The sequence below is a fragment of the Crocodylus siamensis genome, chromosome 8 (assembly GCF_052110815.1).
Source record: "Crocodylus siamensis isolate JL-2025a chromosome 8, ASM5211081v1, whole genome shotgun sequence".
NCBI classification, from domain to species: domain Eukaryota; kingdom Metazoa; phylum Chordata; order Crocodylia; family Crocodylidae; genus Crocodylus; species Crocodylus siamensis.
This window is the reverse complement of record NC_143402.1, coordinates 69031668-69055782: the sequence shown is the minus strand read 5'-3', so window position 1 is coordinate 69055782 and position 24115 is coordinate 69031668. Positions and strand designations below refer to the sequence as shown.

The 24115-nt window shown below is 48.5% G+C and overlaps 1 protein-coding gene across 4 annotated transcripts in view; it reads right to left on the bottom strand.

Moving 5' to 3' along the window:
• LOC149858996 (ATP-binding cassette sub-family C member 3-like) overlaps positions 1-24115 on the bottom strand; it is a 345108-nt gene that overhangs the window by 185462 nt on the left and 135531 nt on the right. For all 4 annotated transcript variants that reach the window (XM_090061603.1, XM_090061602.1, XM_090061604.1 and 1 more), the window contains exons 5-9: positions 22013-22172; positions 17043-17334; positions 15481-15573; positions 12698-13496; positions 10167-10531 (exon numbers count right to left, since the gene is read on the bottom strand). In XM_090061603.1, the coding sequence (XP_089917729.1) occupies positions 10167-10531; positions 12698-13496; positions 15481-15573; positions 17043-17334; positions 22013-22172 (1709 nt within the window). The remainder of the gene's footprint in view (positions 1-10166; positions 10532-12697; positions 13497-15480; positions 15574-17042; positions 17335-22012; positions 22173-24115) is intronic.

The following is a 24115-nucleotide window of genomic DNA, read 5'->3' as shown; positions in this document are numbered from 1 at the left end:
TGCATAGCCTATGCAGCTGCATTGCTGAAAGATTAAGCTGATATTACAGATTCAAGCACTGTGCTGGGCAAAGACAACAGGCTGTGAAATGCTGCCAAAACTGTGATCACTTGGCTAAGAACAGCTGGCCTGGGGCTGCTGAGATGTGTAATGAAGCTGAATAGAAAAACAGGAGATACACCAAGGCAGGGATGGGAATCTCTCTACAAAGCAGGGTGGAGGGATGAAGAATGGACTTCCCTGCCCAGTGGATGCGACCCCTAATGGTATCATGGGAGACTTATCTGAGAAGGGCCTTGATAAAAAAGGCCTGAGTTCAGAAAAGCATTTAAGCATGTCCCATTGACTTTAGTGGGATTTAACACACATGCTTGAGTGCTTTCCTGACCTTGAATTAGGACCTGATGGATGAGAGTCGCACAGCCCTCAGGAAGCAGGCTGAGACCGACACAAAGGTGAGCCTGGTATCAAAGAGCGGGTCCCTGTTGACTTCAGTAGCATTCAGGGCTGCTTTATGCCAGCTACTGATGTGCTATATTCAGACTATCCTCTGCTTCCAGGGGCATGTGCTAAACTTAAAGGGAAACCCACCTACTACAAGGAATCCACGACACAGAGCTAATAGCTCGTGCAGAGATCACGGGGAATTCCTGGACACCATTTTTATCATTGGATAAAATTCAAGAAGAGGTGGAAGAGGCTGCTTCCTTTATTTCTATACCAAAAAGCCTACTGACCGCAAAGCCCTGACATAAATTCACTAATGTAAGAGAATCCAGAATTAAGACTTCCTTAATTCACCCCATTTGGCTTGGCAGGGGGCAGAGAAGATATGTGGTGCTGACACAAGTCGCTATCAGTCGGAGAGAACACAGTACCACTCATACAAGTTACCAGGCAATTACTATAAGGCACAGACAAAATCCATGTGAATCAGACAAGGGGTGACCCAGCTCAAATGATACCAAGACTGTAGCAGGACCTCCACTAATGGGCACGTGAGCATTGTGACACCACCCTGAGATACTTATACTGACACTGAAAGGTCTTATTTTGACTTCTGGGGCTGTTCAAGGAGCAGCCCCAACATACTCAAGCAATCTCCTTTTGCCCCACCGAATGCCAGGTCAGAGGATTACTCGACTTGCCTCAAACTGGTGGGAGTAAAAGACTGAGTTAACTTTGAGAAGCCCCTGGACTAAGGTCTGGACTCTGCTGCTGGGCCTGACCCTGAAAGTCTTGGTGCTGCAGACACCCAGAAACGCATCTGAATCCCTCAGCTTTCTCCCTTGCTCTCCTGCAGTTCTGCAATTAGCTTCGATTTCATAGACGTTAGGGCTGGAAGGGACCTCATGAGATCACTGGGTCCAGCCCCCTGCCCAAAGGGTAGGAAGTCAGCTGGGGGCAGATGACTCCAGCAGGGTGAGCATCCAGGCAGATGGATATCATCTTAGCAGCATCTTTTCATGCCTGGGAGCACTGACGTACCAGCCCATCCATCGGCCAGCAGCTCCGTGTTCCCCGTATCACTTCCCCTCCCATGCTGAAGACAGCACCAGGAGCAGAGCTGAGCTGCATCAATCCCCCCGGCACCCCTTTACTTCATTCAGACTACAGCAGAAAACCCTAAATGTCATGAAAAAGGGATCTATGTGGGCTTAACACAATCCCTGCGGTGGTTCCTCCAATGCTACAAAGTTCTCTCAAGCTGCTGCTTAATCCCCAGATATCGATCATCACAGATCTCTGAAGATGTTTCACTCCATGACGTTGACTGGGGAGATCTCGATTTTCTCTGCTCTCTACTGCTGACATAAACAGACCCCTTGATCCACTTTGCCACCTAGTTTTCCTCAGAAACCTTGGCGCAGATGGTTGAAATTTTCATGCCGCAGTGGTTATTAGATCGTAACATTACCGGTGACGACTTTACATCATTTGTATAGTAACATACTCAGGGCCCCTGCAGCTTGATGCACTAGGAATTAAGCTATAGCTACTAAAACAGGCTTAAGCAGTTCTTGAAAAGGTTACCTTGCCTTCTGCAGACTAAGTGCACGTATCAGCTGGCTCTCACATTGTGAATTCATATAATATATTGCTAGAGACAATAATATCCCATTTGGAATTTTCCTTTTTACAGTGCTATCAAATGTCACCTTTTCCCCACTTCTGGCAAAACCACCTACCCCATAGTCTCTATCTCAGTGGTTCTTAACCTTTTTAGACTCAAGGCACTCTTCAGAAAATGTCAGCTCTTAGTTTTCTACCAATTTTTGAGTATGGAAAAACGATAGATCAATTGTTATTGTTGCAAAGAACTTTAAGGAATTAACAAAGACTATTTATGGGCCTGGCCCAAAACTTTTCTTCCTCCTCTGGGCACACCTGCTCCCGGATACAGTCTGGATCCAGAACCCAACTTTGCAGCAAACCTCTCTGTATACAATGGAGCTGGACTCACTGCGAGGATCTGAACAAACCAGACCTGCCTCAAGTCTGCTGTGTAAAACCCAGCAAAGACTGCAGCTGAAATCCAAGAACTACGCAACTAAACAAAGGTCTGGTTTACAGTGCACACCAAATGAGCCCAGACAAATGGGACTGCCAGGCAGTTCAAAGCAAGTCAGACCGAAATAAGAGCCTTCCTCAAAGAAGTCCATGCTGAATTCCATCCTCCACAGACGAGAAGTTTGACATTGTCCCTTATAAGGGTCTTGTGCATTTCCTCCCAAGGGCAGGCATTCAAAAACCCCCGCACACATTAGCGAACACGATCTGGCTTAGGGCCAGGATCAAGGGGAAACAGCAACAAAGACATACTGCAGCTCTAGCAGTGTATTTGAAGCATGTTCTCAGAAGCAAAGCACGGGCCACGCAAACCTGAGTCATGACACCGACTGCACTTTCACGAGACAAATCTGTCCATGGCTCAGCAGTGAACAGAACAGTTTCATCATTAAACTCCCTTGGAGTCTGCTTTTAAATCACCTTTATAATTCTCCATCAGGAACTAACAACTTCTACCTGCTTTTTGTTTGGCCTCTGTAGAAAAACAAGCTATTTAACAGTCACATTTATAATCCTCGGCTATGTGGCTGTCATTTCCCTGATGGAAAATATCACGCTGCTGCCCAGCACCAGTGTTATGGGTAACGTTATGTGAGCTTAAGAACCCTTTAAATGCAGCACTCAAAAAAAAACAAACCCCAACAACTCCAAAAATAAAACCCATATGAGTTAAGAGCCATAGCCCCAAAGGGCCTCTGAGGATAGGACTCTTCTGAACTGGGAAGGTGCGAGTGGTTAAAAGCACCCAGATTTAACCTAACCTTCCCTCCAGTGCAACGGCAAGAACCCCGCGGTCTGACGGAAGCAGGAGGGATGAGCTGATGTGAAGTGGTTGGGGAAAAGCAGGGTTGTTTCATGGAGGAAGGCTATATGCTTAAGCACAATTAACAATGCCAAGAACCAATGGAAGAGATTTACAATGTAGCACGGCCGAGCCTATAAGGGTGCTGCAGGTTTTTCCTCCCAAGGTGGAGAACCTTGCATTTTTCGGTGTTAAACACCATGAGGTTCTCGTCTGCCCATTTGCTGAGCTTGTCCAGGTCAGCCTGGATCACCCGCCTGTCTTCTGGCGTGGATGCTTTGCCCCAAAGTTTGGTGTCATCGGTGAACTTGGCCAGTCCACTCCTGACTCCAATGTCCACATCATTAATGAAGATGTTGAACAGGATGGGTCCCAGGACAGAGCCTTGAGGGACCCCACTGGTCACAGGGCACCACAATGAGTGACTGCCATCGATTACAACCCTCTGGGTCCGACCACGGAGCCAGTTTCCCAGCCAGCGGATCGTGGTGGAGCCGAGGCCAGAACTGGCCAGTTTGGCCAAGAGGTGATTGTGGGATACCAGATCAAAGGCTTTTTTGAAGTCAAGATATATGACATCAATCTCTTCTCCGTTGTCCAGGTGATAGGTCACCTGGTCATAGAAGGAAATGAGACTGGTCAAACAAGACCTACCCACAACAAACCCGTGCTGGCTATCCCTTAGGATGTTAGCCTGGGCCAGTCCCTCAAGGATGGCCTCCTTAGTAAACTTTTCTAAGATCTTCCCCAGGATAGAAGTCAGGCTAATGGGCCTGTAGTTAGCCGGATCCACTCTCCTCCCTTTCTTGAAGGGATCTTAAAAGGCTACAGACAGGGGCTCAGTTAAAATGGCCTGGAGGCTATTGGTCAGCAAGGAGGAAAGATTGAGAATCCCAAACCCTGGGCTCTTGTCTCTGCTTTGCTGTGGACAGTGCAAATAACAGTGACTTATACCACTAGCACTCTACACTCCCTTCTAATCCTTGCATTGCCAACTGATGCTTGAGTGTCAGGAAATCTTGTACTTGCAAGGTACATGCTGTGGAGCAATACAATAGCATGTACCCTAGTGCTGACCTCTTAATTTATACTGTAATATTGATGTCCTTGCAATACTTTCAACAGATCCCACACCTGGGCCTATCACCAGTATAGAGTCCTGTAAACTCATTGCAAATTAGTGACGCCCTTTCAAAGCTAATATGCATCAGGCCTGATGCATATAAGCTTTAATAATACAGCCTGGTAAGTGGCTGGCAGTCTAAGGGGGTGCGTGCTCACATGCAGGAATTTTCCCTTCTGCTTTGAAATCCATCCAGGTCTGAAACACTGGGTCAGGCCACTTTGAAGCCTTAAAACCAAGGCTGCGCTCGCTCCAGCACGACTCCATTTTAAAACTGGTTTTGGCTGAGTGAGTAAGCTATTCAGCCTGAGGGTGTTTAAACTGGCTGTATCATATACCCAGAGGGGTGTCTGTTATGCCAACACAGAGTTCCTCTATACTTGACCCCCACGCTTTCACGGTGTCATTTCCTAACAATTGATCGAGATCTTCACACTGCTGCCATCACCGTGGTAGTCGATTTGCTTTCTGTAACACAAGGGTACAATTACCTACCTCTCCGGGTGCTACAAGAGTTCATTGACACAGTTGAGAGGGTAGGATGAGAGCTGCTATCATTGTGCGAAGTGCTAACAGAAGTTCACATTTCTCATGAATCACAATTATCCCCCATGCCACCGCATTCGCTATAATTACAGGTCTGTCAAGAGCTCTGTAGGTGCACAGGGATGTCTGCAGAGAGGATGCGGGGGATGAAAGGTCCCCTGCCCTAAATATATAAGTTCTTCAGAGCAAGGGCTGTCTCTTGCTATGTGCACCTACAGATCCCAGACAATGGGGCCCGGATCTGCCCGGGCCTCGGGGACCTGCAGTAAGACGAACAACAGCAGATCAAGGGTGGGCTTTGTGAAGTCACCTTACCTCTCATTTACTTCTGAGACCAAACCTCTTTGGCAGCTTTGAAACCATCAGGCCAAATGATGTTTGGCCTGATACGCAGCGGCCAGGGCTTTGGATAGGGACAGCAGTTGCCAATATGTCTCTAAAAACCCAACCAGTTGTAAGATCACTCCTGTGTGGGCCTGTTTAAGCTAGGGATTTACATATCACTAGGACCACATGGTTAGCACCTCATAATCCTTTGTGCACAATCCCCATATTACACGTGGGACAATGAGGCGCAGAGACTAAAGTGACTTGCCCAAAGTTAAGCTGAAAGGAAACCGAGCCGGTGGCTTCCAAGTTCCAGGCTATTGCCTGAATCACTGAGCAATCCTGGGTCGCTAATCACCTTTATAGCTACTGTGCCCTTTCTCTAATTAGATGCCACGATGGATGCAAGCATTTTGACACAGCGCCATAAAATAAGACCTGAAAATATTTAGCCTAATATAGCCTGGCTCACCCAGGCCCATGTGGTGTGAGAAGCCCAGGCTGTAAATATTCATTAAATAAGCAGAGAGCTTAATATAGAAACTCATGAAGTCAAGTACTCTTAAAGCCCCCTCACTTCTTTTCAAACAACCAGCCAATGAAGATAAATTTGGTGAGGCTGATCACTTGTATTTCCAGGCAAGGCTCTAAATCTCACTTGGAGAAGGAAAAGGAAAAAAAAAAAAAAAGAGAGAGAGAGAGAATCACATGTTTCACTGTTTATAATCTCTGCAGAAAGACGTGGGCCAGCATTTCGTTGTCCTAATTCCCAGTCTCATAACTGTCAGATTATGAAACTGCAGACTATAAGCCTCTGGAGTTTATAGAAAAACACCTCTTTGCTCTCTGCCGCCACTTTAAGCGGATGAACTAATAAAAACAAGATTCCCTATTCTTTCCAAGTGCCTGGAAGAAAGGAATTTGGAACGGTAGTAGTTTCCAAAAACTGTCAAGAGAAGCTGCCACCCACCGTGCCTGGCCAACTTCGATTCATTCCCCAGAGCCCCTTGCACCAACTTTAGGGTCCCCTCTACCCTCCGACAGGGTTTGCATCTTAGTCGGTTGGAAATCTTACCGTGGTGCGTCCCGAGAGTCAGTGCGTCAGGGCTGGCAATACCTTGAAATAATTGCTTTTAAATAGCTGGAAAAGGGAAGAAGAGCATGTAGCAGAGACTTCCTGGTGGCATGCCTGGGAAGGAACAAGCTGGCGCTAGGACAGTCTTGACCGTACATGACATACCCATGCTGCTGCCAGGCCAATATAGTTTCAATGAGGGAGCTTTTTTGTATGGTTGTACGGTTGTAGCAGAAATAGCTTTCCCAGAGCCTCCTCTTTCTCAGGGCCAGGGTTCCACCTTTTGGATTAACAGCATCTCCAGCTGCACTGGAAACGAACCCATACATTGGGGAACGATGGAGATTTCAAAAGAAATTTTCCAAAGGAAGGGGAGAAGCTCGTGTGAGTGTGAACAGTTTTTGGGCAAACACACAAAAGGCAACTGCCTGGGTAAATGTTGCAGGTGCAACTCCTCGTGGGCGCCAACCTTTGGAAATCTTCCCTTGGATGTTCTGCAGTTGACTAAACTAAAACAAAGAGGTTAGATGCACAGATGAGGCTGTATTTCTGCCTTTACCTTTGATGGATTAAAGCTGGGAATATGAACTTTGCGTTTGCTTCTTGCTTTGCTCCCAGGTCACCATAAAAAGACCATCTAGATATCATAAAAACAAATGATGAGTCTGTAATGCAATCAGTCCCCTCCTCATTCAGCTATAAGGCATTTTCCAGGAAGGTCACCGAGCAAAAGTGAGACAGCCCCCGACTGATCCTACCTGTAGGACTTCAGAGTGCATCTCTGTTTAATGCATGCTGAAAACGAAGGTTAACCAGCCACATTGTATTAGGCGTTCATAGAGAACGTGCTGGCTTGAAGGGACACATTTAGCACACTGAGTGGGTCCACGGCTCCCTACCGCGTAGTCACTGAGGCATTAATACTACAGGAGGACGTTGGAATCTGGGAATCTGTCGGCACCGTTTGGTTTGCAAGCATTATGCTGACACTGGGAGCTATAAACAGCAGAAGAAACTGCTTCTGCAGCCAACCGCAAATGACCATACAAATACAAAAATGTGATAGGAAAAGGAAGAAAGCAACAACAATGACTCGAAATGCAAAGGAGTTCCCAGAAAGTGCTGGCTCTCAGCACTCTGCCTGGGGTGGGAAGCTGGAAGTTTCCCCGAATAATACATGAAAAGGACCCCTCCCTCCAAACATGTTCCCTAATCCCCCATCAGATGAGGGCTGTTTGCTACAGCCTGTTCCTCTATCAATTTGACCAATGAAAGATCTGCGGTCACGAGGGTTTTGAAAAACTGTAAGCACACAGCATCTGTGCCCCTTCACCCAAAATGCAGCCTGGGACACGCCAGCCAAAACCAAGTAACCATGTCCTCGCGCACGTACACGTCAGTAATATATCCGCAGCTAAATTTTCAAAAGTGCAGTCAGATGCTTAACTCAGTGTTATATAAAAACCAGGTGTGGAACTGTTTGCAGTCAGAAAACTGTCAAGGAAAACACAGGCTGAAGGAAGGCCCGGCTGGAAAATCAAACCCTTGATGTGCTTATGGAGATGTTTTAAAAAGCAGAGCGAGACTGCAAATACTCTTTGGAAAAGCTAGCGTGGGGGTAAGGTCTATGAGGTGGTACGTGTATTATAGGCTGGGGCAGTTTCTGGCCTTCAAGGGCTGAGGGGAAAGGGGCAGATGGCTAGAGGCACTGAAATGCATGTTTGCGGTATCCACTGGGGAGGCAGAGCATCATTTGTTACATCCTCTCCAGGGGATCAGCAATAAAACAGTCTTATGCGCTTCCAGCTGCATTGACCCCAAAGTCTCCTGGCCTTGGGCAACACTGATGAGCTTGCTATACAAGAGCAAAGCAAATTACACAGTAAAATTGGTCCCTCTTGTTGACCAGCTCACTAGAGGAGCTAGGAACCAATCGTTCACTCAGCCCTAAAGGTGATCTCTTTGTGAAAGGGCTAAGCCACGTTGGCAGGGAGTGGATGGGAATAACTCACCTTGCCACTGACAGTGATGGGGGCACTTAAGAGCACTTCAGCATCCAGACAGTTCACAAACAGCCCCATTTATAAATGATAAACTCACGTAAATGAGACAAGTCAAACCTCAAACAGTCCTGGGCCAACGTGGGCCGATTCTAGGGTGATGCAGGTACAAAACCAATGCGGGACTGAAATCTCTGCACTTAGCCACAGGCCTTTCATTCATACTCTGCTGTGCAAATGGGGGAGGCTGAGTCCCTTCCATGTGTCCTTACTGTCTTTAGGTTCTGGCACTGTCTGAAGAAGAAAGCCATTTCAAGAAACTACTGACTCGTGGGAAGTAACCAGCCTCTGAAAGTACAGCTGCCTGGGAGGGTGTGGGATGAGATTTTGCTTTGCTTTGCTTTGCTTTCCCAAGTGAATTCAGCACTCAAGATATACGTGTCAAGACTGACAGAAGTGGGAACCGAAGTTTTGTGCTAAAGGAATGGAGGGCCTGTCTGCACCATTACAGCGCCAGGCTAGGGAGCTCTGCACAGCACGTCCAATCCACGTGCGTTCGCTCCGAAAGAGATGTGAAGTAGTGACCCTTAGTGCAACATGGAGCGCCTGCCAAAAAGCTCACACTCTCGGGCATGCTCGTGCCCAGTATTGCACAAAAAGGTAGATAATGCAACATGTATTTCGGGGTGGAGTGTGCATGGGACAGACGATGCGCACTTCACCGAGCCATCCCCTGGTCCCTTGATGGTATAGGCATGACGGACCTGACAACGGGAGCATCTTCAGGCCTCTCTGCTGCTACTGCCAGCGTTGATACCAACTGGGGCCTGAACCCAGCTCAGACGCCAGCTCTCCAGACTTCGGAGGTGGTTTGCACTGGACAGCTTGGGCACTTCTCTAGCTTTACTTTGACCCTGGCTTTTTGCCCTGTCCAGTTGAACGGGATGCTCATTACATGACGAGCTGTCACTGACAAAAGGCTACATTCCCCGAGTGGATCTGACAAGCAAACGAGAGGCGCCCTGGGTTTCAACTACTACCAAGTCTGCCTTTGCCTACAGACAACTGCAGGTTTTAGAGAAAGCATAGGTCAAAGGGCATCCATGCACGTTCCCAACAGAAGGCGATTAGTGCCTGCGAATGCTGCCTGACAGACAGGCCAAGGCTTCTCTTTGTACAAAAACCAGTTACAGCCAAAGTGCTGTCCTGCCAGTGGAGCTGACCTGGAGAAGCCATCACGAGGGGTGGGAGGAGGGTTCGGTCTCCGCGGCCCATTAAATATGCAGCCTTTTAGCTGAAGCTGCCAAGAGCTCTGCCGTGTGCCAATTTCTTTTTGCGAGGAAGACACCTGCTCATTGGGAACTGGACTGATTCCCATCAAACTCACTTCAGACAGGCTCCCAAACAACCCTTCCAGGGAAACAACATTCAAACCTATCAGCCTGGGCTGGATGCCATGCATAGGTAAAAGGCTCTGCAGCCCCCTCACCAAACCGGGGCTCCAAAATGAACAGAGAAAGGAAACAATTCCCGGTGGTGCATTGGGTTGGTTGCCCTGTAGCTCATCTTAGCTTCAGGTACCAGCAGATGATAAAAATGAAGCCGGGGAGAGCAAGAAACTAAGCAGAGATCAACACGACTCAGGTTGCTTAAGGCATGAAATGCCATCAACTGGGCTACACAAGCAAGAGGGTGCACAATGAACCGTCCAGTGGTGCCTACCTGCTCGTGGTACTCAATCCCCATGCTGAGGGTGTTGATCAGGATGGCGATCATGATCCCGCGCCCAAAGTACTTGCTGTCCACAATCTTCCTGAACGTTTCGCACACTACGTTCCAGAACACCAAGAACCGGCTCATTTTCTTGCCCCTGACTTCCCCTCGCTGAGGGTCCCGCTGGTCACTGTAGCGGGCGTCCTGAGTGAATTCATACACCCCCTCACTGTCCGAGTCCACCGTCTCATTGTCCGTGGGCTCCAGGTCGTTAGCCAGGGTCTTGATGCAGTAGGGGCAGCTGTCGGGGTTGCAGGAGCCACTGTCCAGTTTCCCACACTGGCTAGTAATCTTGCAAGAACTCTGACAGGCGCCTGGAACGGGAACAAGCCAAGGTGAGATGTACACGCTCCCTGGATGCAGGGCCAGGGATGCTAAGGGGTCAAATGAAGGGAACTCCTCACTCCTCTTATTTTATGTGACAAATGTCATCTAGCTGCTCAGGGTAAAGGCTGACAGTGGTCGGCTGTGCCTCCGCGCTGGAAGCCTGCATGTACGCCATAGGGAAGTTGTATGTTTTTCCTCCCATAAACCACGCACAGGCTGGAAATTTCTTATCAACCTCAGGGGATGCCCAGTTTCCTCTCTCCCCTTCCTGGAACATTTTGCTCTGTTTTCTATTAGCAATAGTGTTAATTCTCAGCTCATTTACCAAACGCACAAGCCAGCCTCTGTCTACTCTCCTGGTCTGGGGCTGTTTGCTCCTCAGAGCAGGAATTGTCTTCCTCAGATGTTGAGAAAGGACCTAACACCTAGTGACCCCAAGGCAAATAAATAATACAGTATAATCCCTGGCCTGAGGGCTTTCCAATGAAAAGAAGTATCCTCCATTAGATACCAGGGCCTTCGAGTTCCCACATTCTGCGTGCCCCAAGCTGCTGCAGTGGGTGAAACAAGATCATGCAGGCCCATGTTTCTTGCCTTTAGACACTAAGAAGATTTCTGTTGCCCCCGGTCAGACATATTCACCAGCCAAGGATTCCTCACCACCTCATTATACCTTTGGCCATTAAGGCTAACAGAAAGCAATCAGCTCCTCCAGCACCTGGTATGTTAGGCGTTGTAACGAGAGTGCAGCAGCCAATGAGCTGCTTTCATATTCCTGCTGTTTGCTGATACTTCACAATTACCGGCTTTCCCCTAAGCACACAACTCAAATTGCTCGGCACAATGGCAGCTCCCAGCTGACAGATGGTCCCCTTGGTTCGTGATCTGAACAGGACAGTCTCTTACAAATGCCATCTGGCTGCAGGTGGCAGGGAGGGAGGGTGGGCGTTGCAAAAGTGTGCTCTTGACCGATCCACAAGCCCACGATCTAGTTTAACTGAAAACCCAGTGCCTTCCAACCTCACCTCGAAATCAGTTTTCAAGCCTAAATCAGTTCTCTCTTGTGAGATTCTGGAATCATTGGCCAACTACATCTGGTTCAAGCATATGTGCTGCAAGGGTGAACTAAGCGTCTCTGCTTGGGGCTGATGTTGGACCTACCACTCACCTCTTACAAAAGATGGGTCTAGAAAGACTTCCAGAGGTTGGAGGTTGAGAGAATCTGAACAGATTTGGGCGTGCTCTGAATCCTTGGGATGGGGAGCAGGGAAGAAAGTCTTATGACATAGATATGACCCTGGGATTTGGGAAACCTGGATTTGAGGTCACTGACTGCCTACAGGATTCTCAGCTAGGGCCTGATTTTCAAGACCAAGCACCTCTGCATTTGCCACTGCCATGCATTAGGCATGTAGATGGTCAGAAGCTCTAAAAATCTGACATTTAATTTCGCTACACTTCTGCAAAATGGGACTAACACTCAAAGGCGTGTTATGAAGATAAAGTCTTTCTGGTACGTGAGGCACTTGGGTACTAGAGAATCAGGGATTCATGTCGGTACTTAGAGGGACCTGAGCACCAAACAGTGGAGCGTGCAGTCAGCATAATCACTCAAGTTTCCTTGAAAGATGGACCCGAACTGCCCTGACCTTTGGGTAAGCTGAGTTTAGGTAGCTTCTAGGGCAAGGGTGGGCAAAGTGTGGCCTGCAGGCCACGTCCAGCCCGCCAGGCCATTCTACCCAGCCTGTGAGGCCCCTAAAAAATTTAGAAAATTAATATTTATCTGCCCCGGCTGCCTGCCATGCAGCCCTCGTTGGCTTCCCGAAGCTCAATAAGCAGCCCTCCGCCTGAAATGATTGCCTGCCCCTGATCTAGGAGCATGATGGGAATGAGGAGCACAGCAGGAGGAGATGGTTCTTAGGAAAAACCCTAGGACCTTGGTGAGGACAAAGCTGTGAGGCAGCCATTTCTGTGCTCAGGGTGCCTTCAGTGGACTGTAAGATGCTGACTGGCCTTACCTGGAAAGCCATCTCCTTTATCAGTAATGTGAACTGAAAAGCATCCTGGAAAGATTCAGTGGAAACAAAAAAATTGGGACTTCTCTCTTACTCCAGAAACACAACCAGTGGCTGATCCTCAGTCCCAACACTCACCGGTGCTCTGGTTCTCCAGGAGCTTGTGCATGGTGCTGTATGGCCCAGGAGGTATGTTGAGGTTTGTTAGTGTGCCAGCCCCAGAGTTAGCTGCCAGTTCGCCTAAGCTTTTCTCCTTCAGCATCTCATGGGAGGTACTGGGGTGTACGGTGGGGTAGACTTTGCTCCCAACCATACTCTTGGGGAGCCCCTCTGGGCTTGGTAAGCTGAGGCCAGGCTGAGGGAGAGACGACCTGCAACGGATTGGCTCAAAGTGGCAATCGGCATGGTAGATGCTGTGGACTGATTCCGTGTTGCTGGAAGCACCATGGAGATTAGGCGTTGAGGGAGGAAGCATTAGCCTGTTGGTGCTATTGTGGAGGGAACTGGTTTCCACATCGCTGATCTCCGGGCTGGCACGTGGTGCCCGCAGGTTCCCATTGCCCATGTGATAGTGATGGTGGTGGTGGTGGTGATGGTGAATTAGATGGTGCACAGACGATCTTTTCCTCTGACGATGTTTGCAGGGCTGCCTATCAGCCCCGTTCTTATTCCCAGGGCTGGAGAGAAGCCCCATTTTCAACCCTGCTGCTCTATAAGCTTCAACCAGCTGTTTGCTGGCCTTCCGGGTGACATAAACCAAATATTTGAGAAGTTCATCATAGCAGCTCCCTGGCTCTGAAAAACTGGCCAGCGTGCTGGCATTGGACAAGTAACGGACCCGCTGCTCCTTCATCAGCTGACTCTCCCGCTGCTTGGTTTCTGAGAACTGGGTTGCTATGACCACTAAGCAGAGGTTGATCATGAAGAAGGAACCCACCTAAAGGGGAACAAAACATGCTATCAGTCCCGGAGAGAGGCAGAGGCAGGTGCTTCTAAACATGCAAAGCACAGCGGGCATCAGGAACCGAGCCCGCTTGTCCATGGGCAAACCAGCATCACACAGACAACCCCTGTCCCAGAGAGCTCAAAAGATATAGGGAGAAGTGGACAGGTGCATAAACAGATGTGTGTATGGGTTGGGGGTGAGGGCAAAGTGGAGGCTAGGGAAGCCAGTACAAGCACACAGAATAGGGCAGGGGTGGGCAAAATGCAGCCCGGGGGCCGGATGTGGCCCGCCAGGCCATTCTATCCAGCCCGCGGGGCCCCTAAAAAAATTTAGAAAATTAATATTTATCTGCCCTGGGCTGCCTGTCATAGGGCCCTTGATGGCTTGCCAAAACTCAGTAAGCACCCTCTGCTCAAAATAATTGCCCGCCCCTGGAGTAGGGTGTGCTGACTAGGAGCGTTTGCACACACGTTAGAGCATGGAGACAGGGTCACGACTGAAGCTGATGCACAAGAGGCAAAGATGAATCTCTCCGCAAAGTGGGGCAAGGACGGCTATATCAGCAAAGCTGAAAGATCACACTCCCGCTGACTCATTTTGCTGGGTACCGCCTCCCCGAATGCACACCCGGGGGACTCCCACGCCAGGGCTCCAGGGATGACGCCATAGATCAAAGAGGAGGGAAGATTTATTTTGACAAAAAGATTTTGCTTTTTTAAGATCTTGTTTTTCTGTCTCAGCACTTGTAATTACCACAATTAGTGGCATTAGGATGAATACACTGAGCCCTACTGATAGGAGTGTTTTTCCTGGCAGCATGTGGGTGGCTTGTGAACAGATCCCCTTCTTTGTTAACTGGATTTGTGGGGATATTGTTACCCAGGAACATCAGCTGCCTCTCTCCTAGAACGTGATATTTTATTCCAATTTAAGATACCATTGGGTTCTGCTTTCAGTTGGTTCCCAGCACTATCCAGCCCGAATTATAAACAACTGGATTTACTCCAGTCTCTGTTAACCTATAAGAAAACCTGGCCACGTGCTATCAATGCTCCCAGTTCAGCACACGGCAAAGTGCTCTTTCTCCTTTATTCTCCATACTTTTGGCTTCACAAAGGACATTTTGCAGGTCAGGAAAAATTACCACTGTTCATGAAAAGAAGTGTCAAGATGAGTCAGGGAAACAACCTCTTACTTCCACATTGCTGGTTCAGATGCAGCCCAGAGCTGGTAATGACCATAAATCATCACAGTAGTGTTTGATGGCTGATACGCCAGGATCTGCTAGTCCACAGCCTAGTAGGCTGGAGACCATATTGAAGAAACTCTCCCAGTTGCCACCCTTAATGGGGTGCCCAAGGATGGCACGGGACAAGGAAGGCTGAGCTAGACCAGCCTTGTGGAAAGTTGGGACTGGGGTTCAGCCTCCTTTGAGCAGAGAGGGCTTGTAACTGTATGAAAAGTCCAAACGGGGTTTTTTTTTGGTTGAGAAGGGAGTGAATTTGGAAGATTTTTGTACCAGAAGAACACAAAAAATTTGGCACCCTTCACCAGCACAGCAGTCAGTCACTCTTTAAGGTTTTGTTCTTTTCATTTAAAATGCAAGCAGAAGAGGAGGGACCTATGGCAAAAGCAGGAGGGAGGATGAGGAGGGTGACCTATTACACTGTAGGAAGAAGTAAGCCCAGCATGGATCAAGAGAACAAACCTTTCCTCCCCTCTCTTCCCCAGCAAAATGCTGCTCCTTGTACAACTGCAGCAGAAATTTACCCCTTCAGATGAGAGGCATTAACACCTTTCTCCCTTATAACAGAGAGTGCATCTTAAACTGTAAGTCTTGCACCAAGCTGGTTTCCACCTCCCCTGGACAGAGCTGACCACCGTACCCAAACCCCTCCCTGCCCATCTGTCCCCCACTCACGCCCCGCTGTCCTCCCCCGTACGCCTGAGCAAAATGTATGCCATCCTCACTCACAATGATCAGGAGGATGAAGTAGATGAAATTGTAGAAGGAGTGTGCATCCATGACGAAGTACATGATGTCCACCCAGCCCTCCAGCGTGATGACCTGGAAGGGGCAGGAAAAGGAAGAATCAGCTCAGAGGATGAAAGGCAGGCCTGGCCTCTCATGCAGCTCAATACACAATCCCCACCGCAGTGGGATCGAGCTGGGCAGCCCGTGTTTTGCAGCTGTAAAACAACCAGGCCGAGGAGAATGCCATAAGGCAGGTTCAACAGAGTCCTCTCCCCACTTCCTGGACTGCATTACTTTGAAGCCATGTTCTTCCACATCCCAACCCACTGGTGCATTTTGGGGTGGGATGGGCATGATGTAGAGCAGCCCCGGTGGGGAGGACCCAGAGAGGGTATAGGGAAGGTTATGAATAGAGGCCTGGGACCACCATCCTGCACAAGCTGTTTTATTCCACACTTGGTGTATGTCCAACCTGTCCCTGACTGTGGTCTGCTGACTGGCTATAGCAACCCCTCTCTCCAGCCCACCCAGTAGTCCATGCCGTTTCCAGAAGATATGAGGCTGAGCTTCTTTCCTAGCCAGGTCCCATCTTCTCTCCTCAGTGTGTTTAGTGCTCACTTGAGCTGAGCCAGATGAAAGGACAGCAAATCCAGTTGCTCTTCTGCACCCTGCTTCTAATCTGTACCCTAATCATAATGAGAACAAAGCACTGGAGGAGAAGGAAGTAGGGGTAAGCTCCCTAGACAGCCCTGGTGAAGGTTCCTCTCCACTGGAGCCCTTCTAGGAATTAGTCTGCCCTATGTTTCTGTGTGTACCCCAGCAAAGCAATATAGGTGGGGACGGGCAGCTTGTGTAGCTCACAGCAGTTGAAGGCTTCTCTTACAAGTCGCCACAAGCAGAGGTATCAATACACCCTTAATGTGCTCTCCTGAGGCTTAGCTTAGTTCAGCCTGAAAGTTAACCAAGGGAAACTACACACAGACACTCTATATGTGTCCACACAAGGAGTGAGGGCAGAACAGCTACTAGCCTACACTCACAGCCTAGCTTGTTGCACAACCGCTCCCCCATGCAGCCAAATCCTAAAAGTTACTGGCAGCCAGCAGCTTATTTCTTTAATGCCACCCAGAGGAGGGTCTCATGAGTTGACGACACAGAGGAAAGTGAAATGCAAAGACTGAACGGAAAGGAAACTCATGGGTTCAGTAAAGTTGAAGGTCACTTCTGGCCAAAGCACCAGCATGAAGTCCCTACAGCTAGGGACACCCGATTCCCAGGTAAGCTTGTAAATTGAATTTCAGTAGTGCCCAGCCCTTTTACAAGGGTGAGCTTTCATCTTAAGTGAAGGAGACTTCTCCATGGGGACATCCAATTGCCATATGAAAATTCTGTGGGGCTCTGGCATTATTGCACCAGTGCTCGCTGTGGATGTGTCAGCCCCAGAAGCAGCCAGTTTTATCATGTTGATCTCTGTGCACACAGGTAGAGAGCAATTTGACCTGCCCTCCCATTATGCTTGTGACTATTAGCAGGGATGGAAAAGCTCTGCTTGCTGTGCTCACCTGAAATATTGCAATCCATGCGTAGCCAATGTTATCAAAGTTGATTGCTCCTTTGAAGGGGTTGTGCTCCCCAGCTGAACAGTTGGTATAATACTGGTTCCAGTTGACGCAGGAGGTATTAGTGGTATCATTATAGGAGTAATAGTCTAGGGTGCACTCTAGACCTTCTTCTCTCCGCGTTGGGATGTTGCGGCAGTAGCGCATGCCATTCTCCCGCGGCTGGGAGCAGATGAAGGGGTTCTCGTCCTCGTTCTCTGTCTGGTAGTATCTTTCCAACTCTACTGTATAAGGGCTTAAAGAGACCAGACAATTGGGTTTTGCACACTGACTAAAGGCAACCTGTCAAGATAATCACAACAGTAATAACAGTGCATCTCCAACAATGTGCATCCAGGATCTCAACGCATCTTACAGAACAGACCTTGCAGCAGCCACCTCCGAGTTCACATTTTTAATCCACTTTAGGAAACGGAGAGCGCTTGTAGACGTGACGCCATTCCCATGTACGTGTGACAAAAATGTCACTTTATGTGGCTTAATGGCGTCATGCGGTACACGTGTAGGAGTTTTGGGGGTTTGAAATGAGTTTGCGTCATTGCAAACTAAACTACGTCCTGATGTAGTTTCGCTTGCAACAGTGCGTTGCAGCTATTAGTCAGCTTGCCCCCCAGCTGCAGGAGTGGCAGGCAGGCGCTGCAGAAAAAAAGCATCGGGCCCCTTGCTGCTTCCACTTTCAGCAGGCACCTGGTGAAGAGGGAAGTGGTGAGGGGCCCAATCCTCTTGGGTTTTTTCTGGTGAAGCCTGCCCACCTCTCCCACTGCCAGGGGGCAAGCTGCCAGCGGGCTGAGCAGCCCCTGGTCCTTCCCCCTGCAATGGTGGTGCCGCCTGAGGCTGCCCAGGCAGGCTGCTAGGGGGCTGAGTGCTGCCTCAGCTTAGAGTTGGGGAAGACTTGGATTGGGCCAGGTGCTGCCTCTGAGCTGGGGCAGCAACCAGCCCACTAGCAGCCCACCCGGGGGGCTCCACTGCCACAGAAGGAAGGACCGGGGCCCACTGGCAGCTCAACCCCCGGCTACAGGAGAGGCAGGCAGGCTTCACCACAAAAGAATTGGGCCAGAAAACCCTGAATTACAACTGGGTTTCAATTAAAAACCCACCGTTTCAATGTAGGGGCACAGAATGCAACCCTAAACGCCCGTCACGTGTACAAGCACCCCAAGGCACTGAGGGGCGAGGGGCTAAGTGACTTGCCCTCAGGCACCGAGCATGTCAGTGGGTAAGAGAGCTCAGGAATCCCGAGTCCTAGCAGACAGCCTCTCTCCACCTACTGAAAGGCAAAAAAAAAAAAAAAAAAAGAGAGAGAGAGAAAGACCACAGCCTTATAGTCAGCCTAGAACAGTTTCCTCCACAGCATCTGAAGAAACTTGAACCTCCTCTTCAATTGCCAGTTAAGCAAAAACCATGAGAAAGACAAAGACAAAAAAAAAAAAGGGCGAGGAAGGAAGAGAAAGAAGTTAGTTAGAGAAGAGAGTCAAATTCTGCTGTGAGGTACAATGGGGTAAATCTGGAGCGGCTCCACTCCTGTTACTGAATAGTGACTCCACCCAGAATTACTCCTGGCTTACAGTCGGGGAACCAAAAGCAGAGTTTGGCCTGGTGACGTTATATCCTTTCCAAGGGGTTTTCACTGCAGTAAGAGAGAAATCCATCTGTTCAGGCCATTTTATCTTCTGCCTTTCCAAAGATGTCAAAAATCCCTGTGCAGTGGCAGAATACAGCACTTAGACTCCATTCTTCACAAGGCCGGGGTCTCTCGAGGTTCCCTGCTCCAGAGTTAGGTCCCGTTTGCTATTCAATGTGGCAGTTCAAAGTCAGGCGAGATGAAAATTCCCACAAAAGATGGTCCTGAAACAATAAGCAATTCCACACCACACGCACCGGGGGAGACTAAACAGTCCTTCGGCCAGTTGAAAACGACTACTTCTTGCTCTGCAACCGGCTATCTCCTTAATGTCACCAGGACTCCCTGTAGAGCTTGAAAAGCTATTTTGAAGCCTAGTGTAGCCCAGTTAATTCCTACAGAATTGCCTTTAATACCATTCAAAGCTTAGCTAAACCCCTGGAATCTGGTTCAATTAAACAGCACCCAAACCTGTAGCTACTTTGGATTTACACAGCAGTTATCAGTTCATTTGCTGGATTACCATTTACCTAAAAGGACTTCCCACGTTACTTTAATTCCCGCTCCCAAGATCGCAGAACCTACAAGAGATTCACAAATAGTCTGGAGCTGCATGAGAGAGGACTAAGATTGCAATGTTATCTCCTCCCAGCATGGACCTAACAGTTAGATCAGCTGCTGGGAGTCGACAGGCAAAATGAAGTACAGAGATGCAGAGCCTTTGTTCTGTGCCTAGACCCAAATGCCTTTAGCATCGAGTGTCTAGTTAGTTAGTTTGTTTTTTATATATATACATATATATATATATATATATATAAAAATATTTTCATTGTCTCTGTTCTCGCTGTTTTGGTCGCTATTGCTGTAAGATGAATAATATGAGAATATAGTTCCTCAGCCTAGGACTTATGACCTTAACATGTAGTGGGCATCTGCCAGGGGGAAGACCAGCCTGACTTCCCACCTTACTTAATAATGGAAAGATCTGATTAGTTCTGCAGGCTAAATGGAAGTGGGTATTTTGGAAGGCCTTTGTCTAGAAGAGGTCAAAGACTATTATACCCTAGGGGAGAGGTTCCCAAACTTTTTCTTATTGAGCACCCCCTTCCAGACCTACCAGCTACCCAGGTACCCCTGCCAGCATACATTTTATATCTGAACTCCTTAAATGCCAATTATTATTATAATGAAAATTAAATCTGCCATTACATCATTTCTCCTGTATATGCCTCCAGAAATGTCTTGCATACCCCCAGGGGTATGCATACCACACTTGGGGAACCCCAGGCTAGAGGATAGTTTGAATATCAGTAAGGAACTGGAAGTGTTCATACTTCAGGTGAGCGGCCTAGCCAAGAATAGCAAATCAGAAGTCAGAAAGCCAGATTTGATCACAATGGCGCATCTGACCTTAAAAGCCACAAACCTATGATAATGAATGGCTCAGGACAGGGACTGTATCTTCTGTGTGTTACACTAGCCCTACATTGCATTATGCTGTGTATAATGCCATGATCCTCCTGGGGTCCCTAGGTGCTACTGCCGCTTCAGCACAAATAAACAATAGCAGCTGCTGAATGGGATTCAGATCCTACTGTCTCCACCAATGTAGAAAAGGTCATGTATTAATTAGATGCTGAATCTGGAAAGCCTGATCTCTGTCTCTAAGGTTTTTTCTATGGCACCTGTCAATCAGAGCAGCAGCTGAATACCACGCCGCGGTTACAGACAGCACTCAGTGCGCCTGAAATGGCAACTTTTTGTCACAGCCTCCTTTGTTCCCGCTATGCCTCTGGGCAGGAGTTTTTGGCTGTGTTTGGGAATAGGGAATATTTATGAAATGCTGGGGTTTCTTTTAAGGTGACATCATCTCATCTTGCACAGGTTGAGAGTCGAGCAGGGTCAAGGTTACCAGCAGTCCTGGGTGGCAGGGCTGAATGCACTTTCCGGCCAGAAGGTGCTAATGGATGGCCATGTAGGACTTGCTTGATGCATAAGCACTCAGTCTTGTTGAAGGGACAGATGGGATAAATCGCCCTCCTTTGTTCGGCAGTTTGAATTGTTGAGGTTCCCTCGTACGCACCCGAGAGCCGATACCAGGCTCAGCTCCGAAGACCTTGTGGTTCCCAGAAGACCAGCTCTGAGCTGGAGGGGTTTTCCAGATATAAAAGCTCAGGGGGCAATGGCCGGAGGAGAAAACAGTGAAGAAACTGAGAGATTTGAGCAAAACCTAATAAGAGAGTGAAAAAAAAAGAGAGCTGCTTCTGGGGGAAGGGTATATGCATCTTGCAAGAGCCAGCTGCTCGCATGCAGCCTGTGACCACTTTGGTTCAACAAAGGGAACCCTCAGGGTGCGCCAACATCAGCCCCCAGGGCTCTTGGGGAAGGATGCACTCATGCGTGAGCCAAGTGGGAAGTGCGGCAGCAAAGCTGCATTGGAGGGCAGTCCACACAGCAGCAACCCAGACCACCAGACAAAGGTATCAGGAGTGGCTCCCTGGAGATGCCCCAGAACCGTTTCACTGTCTCGTTCCCAGGTTTAGGATGTGCACGCAGCAGCAGGCAGGTGGGGTATGTGAAAGCATGTCACTCCCACAAAATGCTAGAGGTGTGGCATAGCTGTGGCCTTGGGATCTACATCCATCAGTCGCTCACCTCGATATGCTAACTGTCCTACTATAGCTGGCTTCTGGGGTGATGTGCCCCTAGCATCCCGCTCATCATCATCTGTCCCCCAGGCACTGATCTTCTGCTTTTCAGACAATCTCAACTTGCACCGGCTCACCCTGACCTCCATGTAGAGGGGTCTCACATTTACATTACACTTCTATAATCTGGGCAATTACAATTCCTTGCACTACATCAGGATCAGAGGGCAACATTCCCACCAGATGCACAAGTCTCCTTAACAGAGAATGACTGCACAGGTGCCCACTTTAGTGCCATAGGTTTATTAAATTGAAGAACCGGTACTGTATTAAACTCATTTCCCTGCTGATTTAAAAAAAAAAAAAAGAAAAGGAAAAAAAAAAAGGCCCCTGCCTCTGAGTCGTGAGCTTTCTCGTGAAAGAACAAGCATGACGATGCTTGTGAAATCCACAATGTGATTCAGTAGCAGAGCAGCTGGCAGTTTTCTTGGGGCCAAGGTGACATGCCACTGAAGTCGATGACCCCACTTCCACTGGCCTTGATGCAACAACAATGACTCTGACCTCCCGGCAGATGCCTACAGCTCTCAGTTGCGGTGGCAGAGGCAGTGGCAGTGCCAGGGGAGGGCCTTTTCTGTACTTACATGCTGAAGTTCTCTGGGAGGAAACAGCGGTTCCTGAGCAGCCCTGCCCATAGCTGGACTCCCACGATACCGAAGATAAAGAAGACAAAGAAACAGAGGAGGAGGACATTCCCCAGCATGGGCAGCGTGTCCAAGAGAAGGGTCACCAGGATGCGCATACCTGAGGCAAAGAAGAAAAGTCGAGTTAAAAGTTCCTTATTCATCCTGTTGTAGCTAACCCCCTCCCTACACTCGGTCCTTGCCAAACCATCCATCAACCCACTCATTGCTGAGCTGCCTTCATTAACCTCCCAATCGCCTTTTCCTCCAGCGTCCTTCTCATCCTCAAGTGACTTCCCCCCATCTGCTGCTCTCTCATTTACCTCTACATTTCTGATGAGGGCCGTGGGACTTCCCCCTTTCAGACCTACCTTCCACTTGGCAGCCCGAGCTCCTATAATCACCGTGACACTTGATCTACAAACCATCTGCATACCTCATAACCACCCCCCGCTGCTTTCCCAAACTCCTCCTTGCTTCCTAAAACTCCTCACTCCCAAATATTCAGCTCAGACTTGACGCCGCCAACATTGTGCAAGCTGAACTCCAGCACCAATGTCAAAGCTTTGGCGGTGGCAAAGCCCTCCACTCAGCTGGCGGAGCCGGTCCACCTCTGCTGAATGGCACGTGGCTTCTGCAGCCGCCCAGCAGGCAGTAATGGTGCATCTAGACGCCAGCCAAGCCATCGCGCTGGCCGCCGCGGGCCACGCAATGGCTGGGGTTATTCCAGAGCGCCCCTTGCACGCTCACAGCTCAGGTGTCGAGTGGAGCTACACAACTACCTGAGCCATGTGGTAGCTAGGGAGACCTTTCCTTGGACAGCCTCTTTTAAAATCCCCTTCTCTCCCAAATTCCCCTCGTCTTCTCTACATCCATTTGCCTCCTTAAAATACAGGACTTTCCATGGCAGATAATTCATATAAGCTCAGGAACGTTCAGTTCTGTAACAAAGACAAATTGATGGTGACTCCAACTTGACATTTACACACAAAAAATGATTTCGCCCGACATGTCTGTAATATTCTGCTCATCTCCTTCTCTCTCTTTCTATCTCCCTCTGCCTCTCACACTGGCTCTCTTGCTTACATTGATTTTTATTTAAAGAAACCTTTACTGTTGCTTCCTCTACCATGGCACCTCAACAAGACTTTTTTTCATTGTTATCTGACGTTGTCACCTCCTGTCCAAAGGATCTTCCCTCCTCCCCTCCGCTTTTGGAGAAATGAGGAAATAACCACCATACGCATCTTCTAATTAACTGAGGTGACCTACTCTGGTTCATGCATTTATCATTTTGCAGAACTCTCTCTCTCCCCCTTCCCCCCTTCCCCCCCTATGTTTCTATCCATTGTAGTTATGCTGCACAGGAGATGAGATAAATTACCCAGGATTTGCAAATACATTAAGTGAATTACATCCACAGTTAGACAGCAGAAGATAAATTCAGCCATCCATCAGTTCTGCGGGGGGGGTGGGAAATTACAAACAGGATTCTGAAGCTGCTGTAATGATTCAAACAGCAGCAGCAACAGAAAACCAGATTAAATTTAATAGACAGGATCAGAAAAATAAATAGAGCCCAGGAATTTCCAGCACTGATAGACAGAGCGGGAGCTGATTACTTCTCATCAAGGCAACAGGATGGTTCAACAAGCTGGACGTTCTGACTTGCATTTAATTTGGCTAATAATGTTGAATTGGATACACTGGCGTACACATACAGACAAACAGATTTTCTAATGCAGCAGTGCCTGCGTTTAACACACCCATCATCCTTCCAGTTCCTGAGTGAGGTTAAACTTATTACTCGTCTGTCCTGGAGTTTTAGACTAAGGCTCATCCCCACAATCTCTGAGTGCTTCAGATGTAAAATTGATAGCAATGCATGAGGTCCTTAATGGATGTCACTGAATCCCTGGCACCTCTCCCCATTTAAAAATAAGTTTTTAGCATCATTCTGTTTTGCTGGGGGTTGGGAAATAGAAGGGTTGTTCACATTAGGAGCATAATTTATGGTGGAAAAAAATACTCTCTCCATAAGGGAAGGCATTCCAATATTTACCA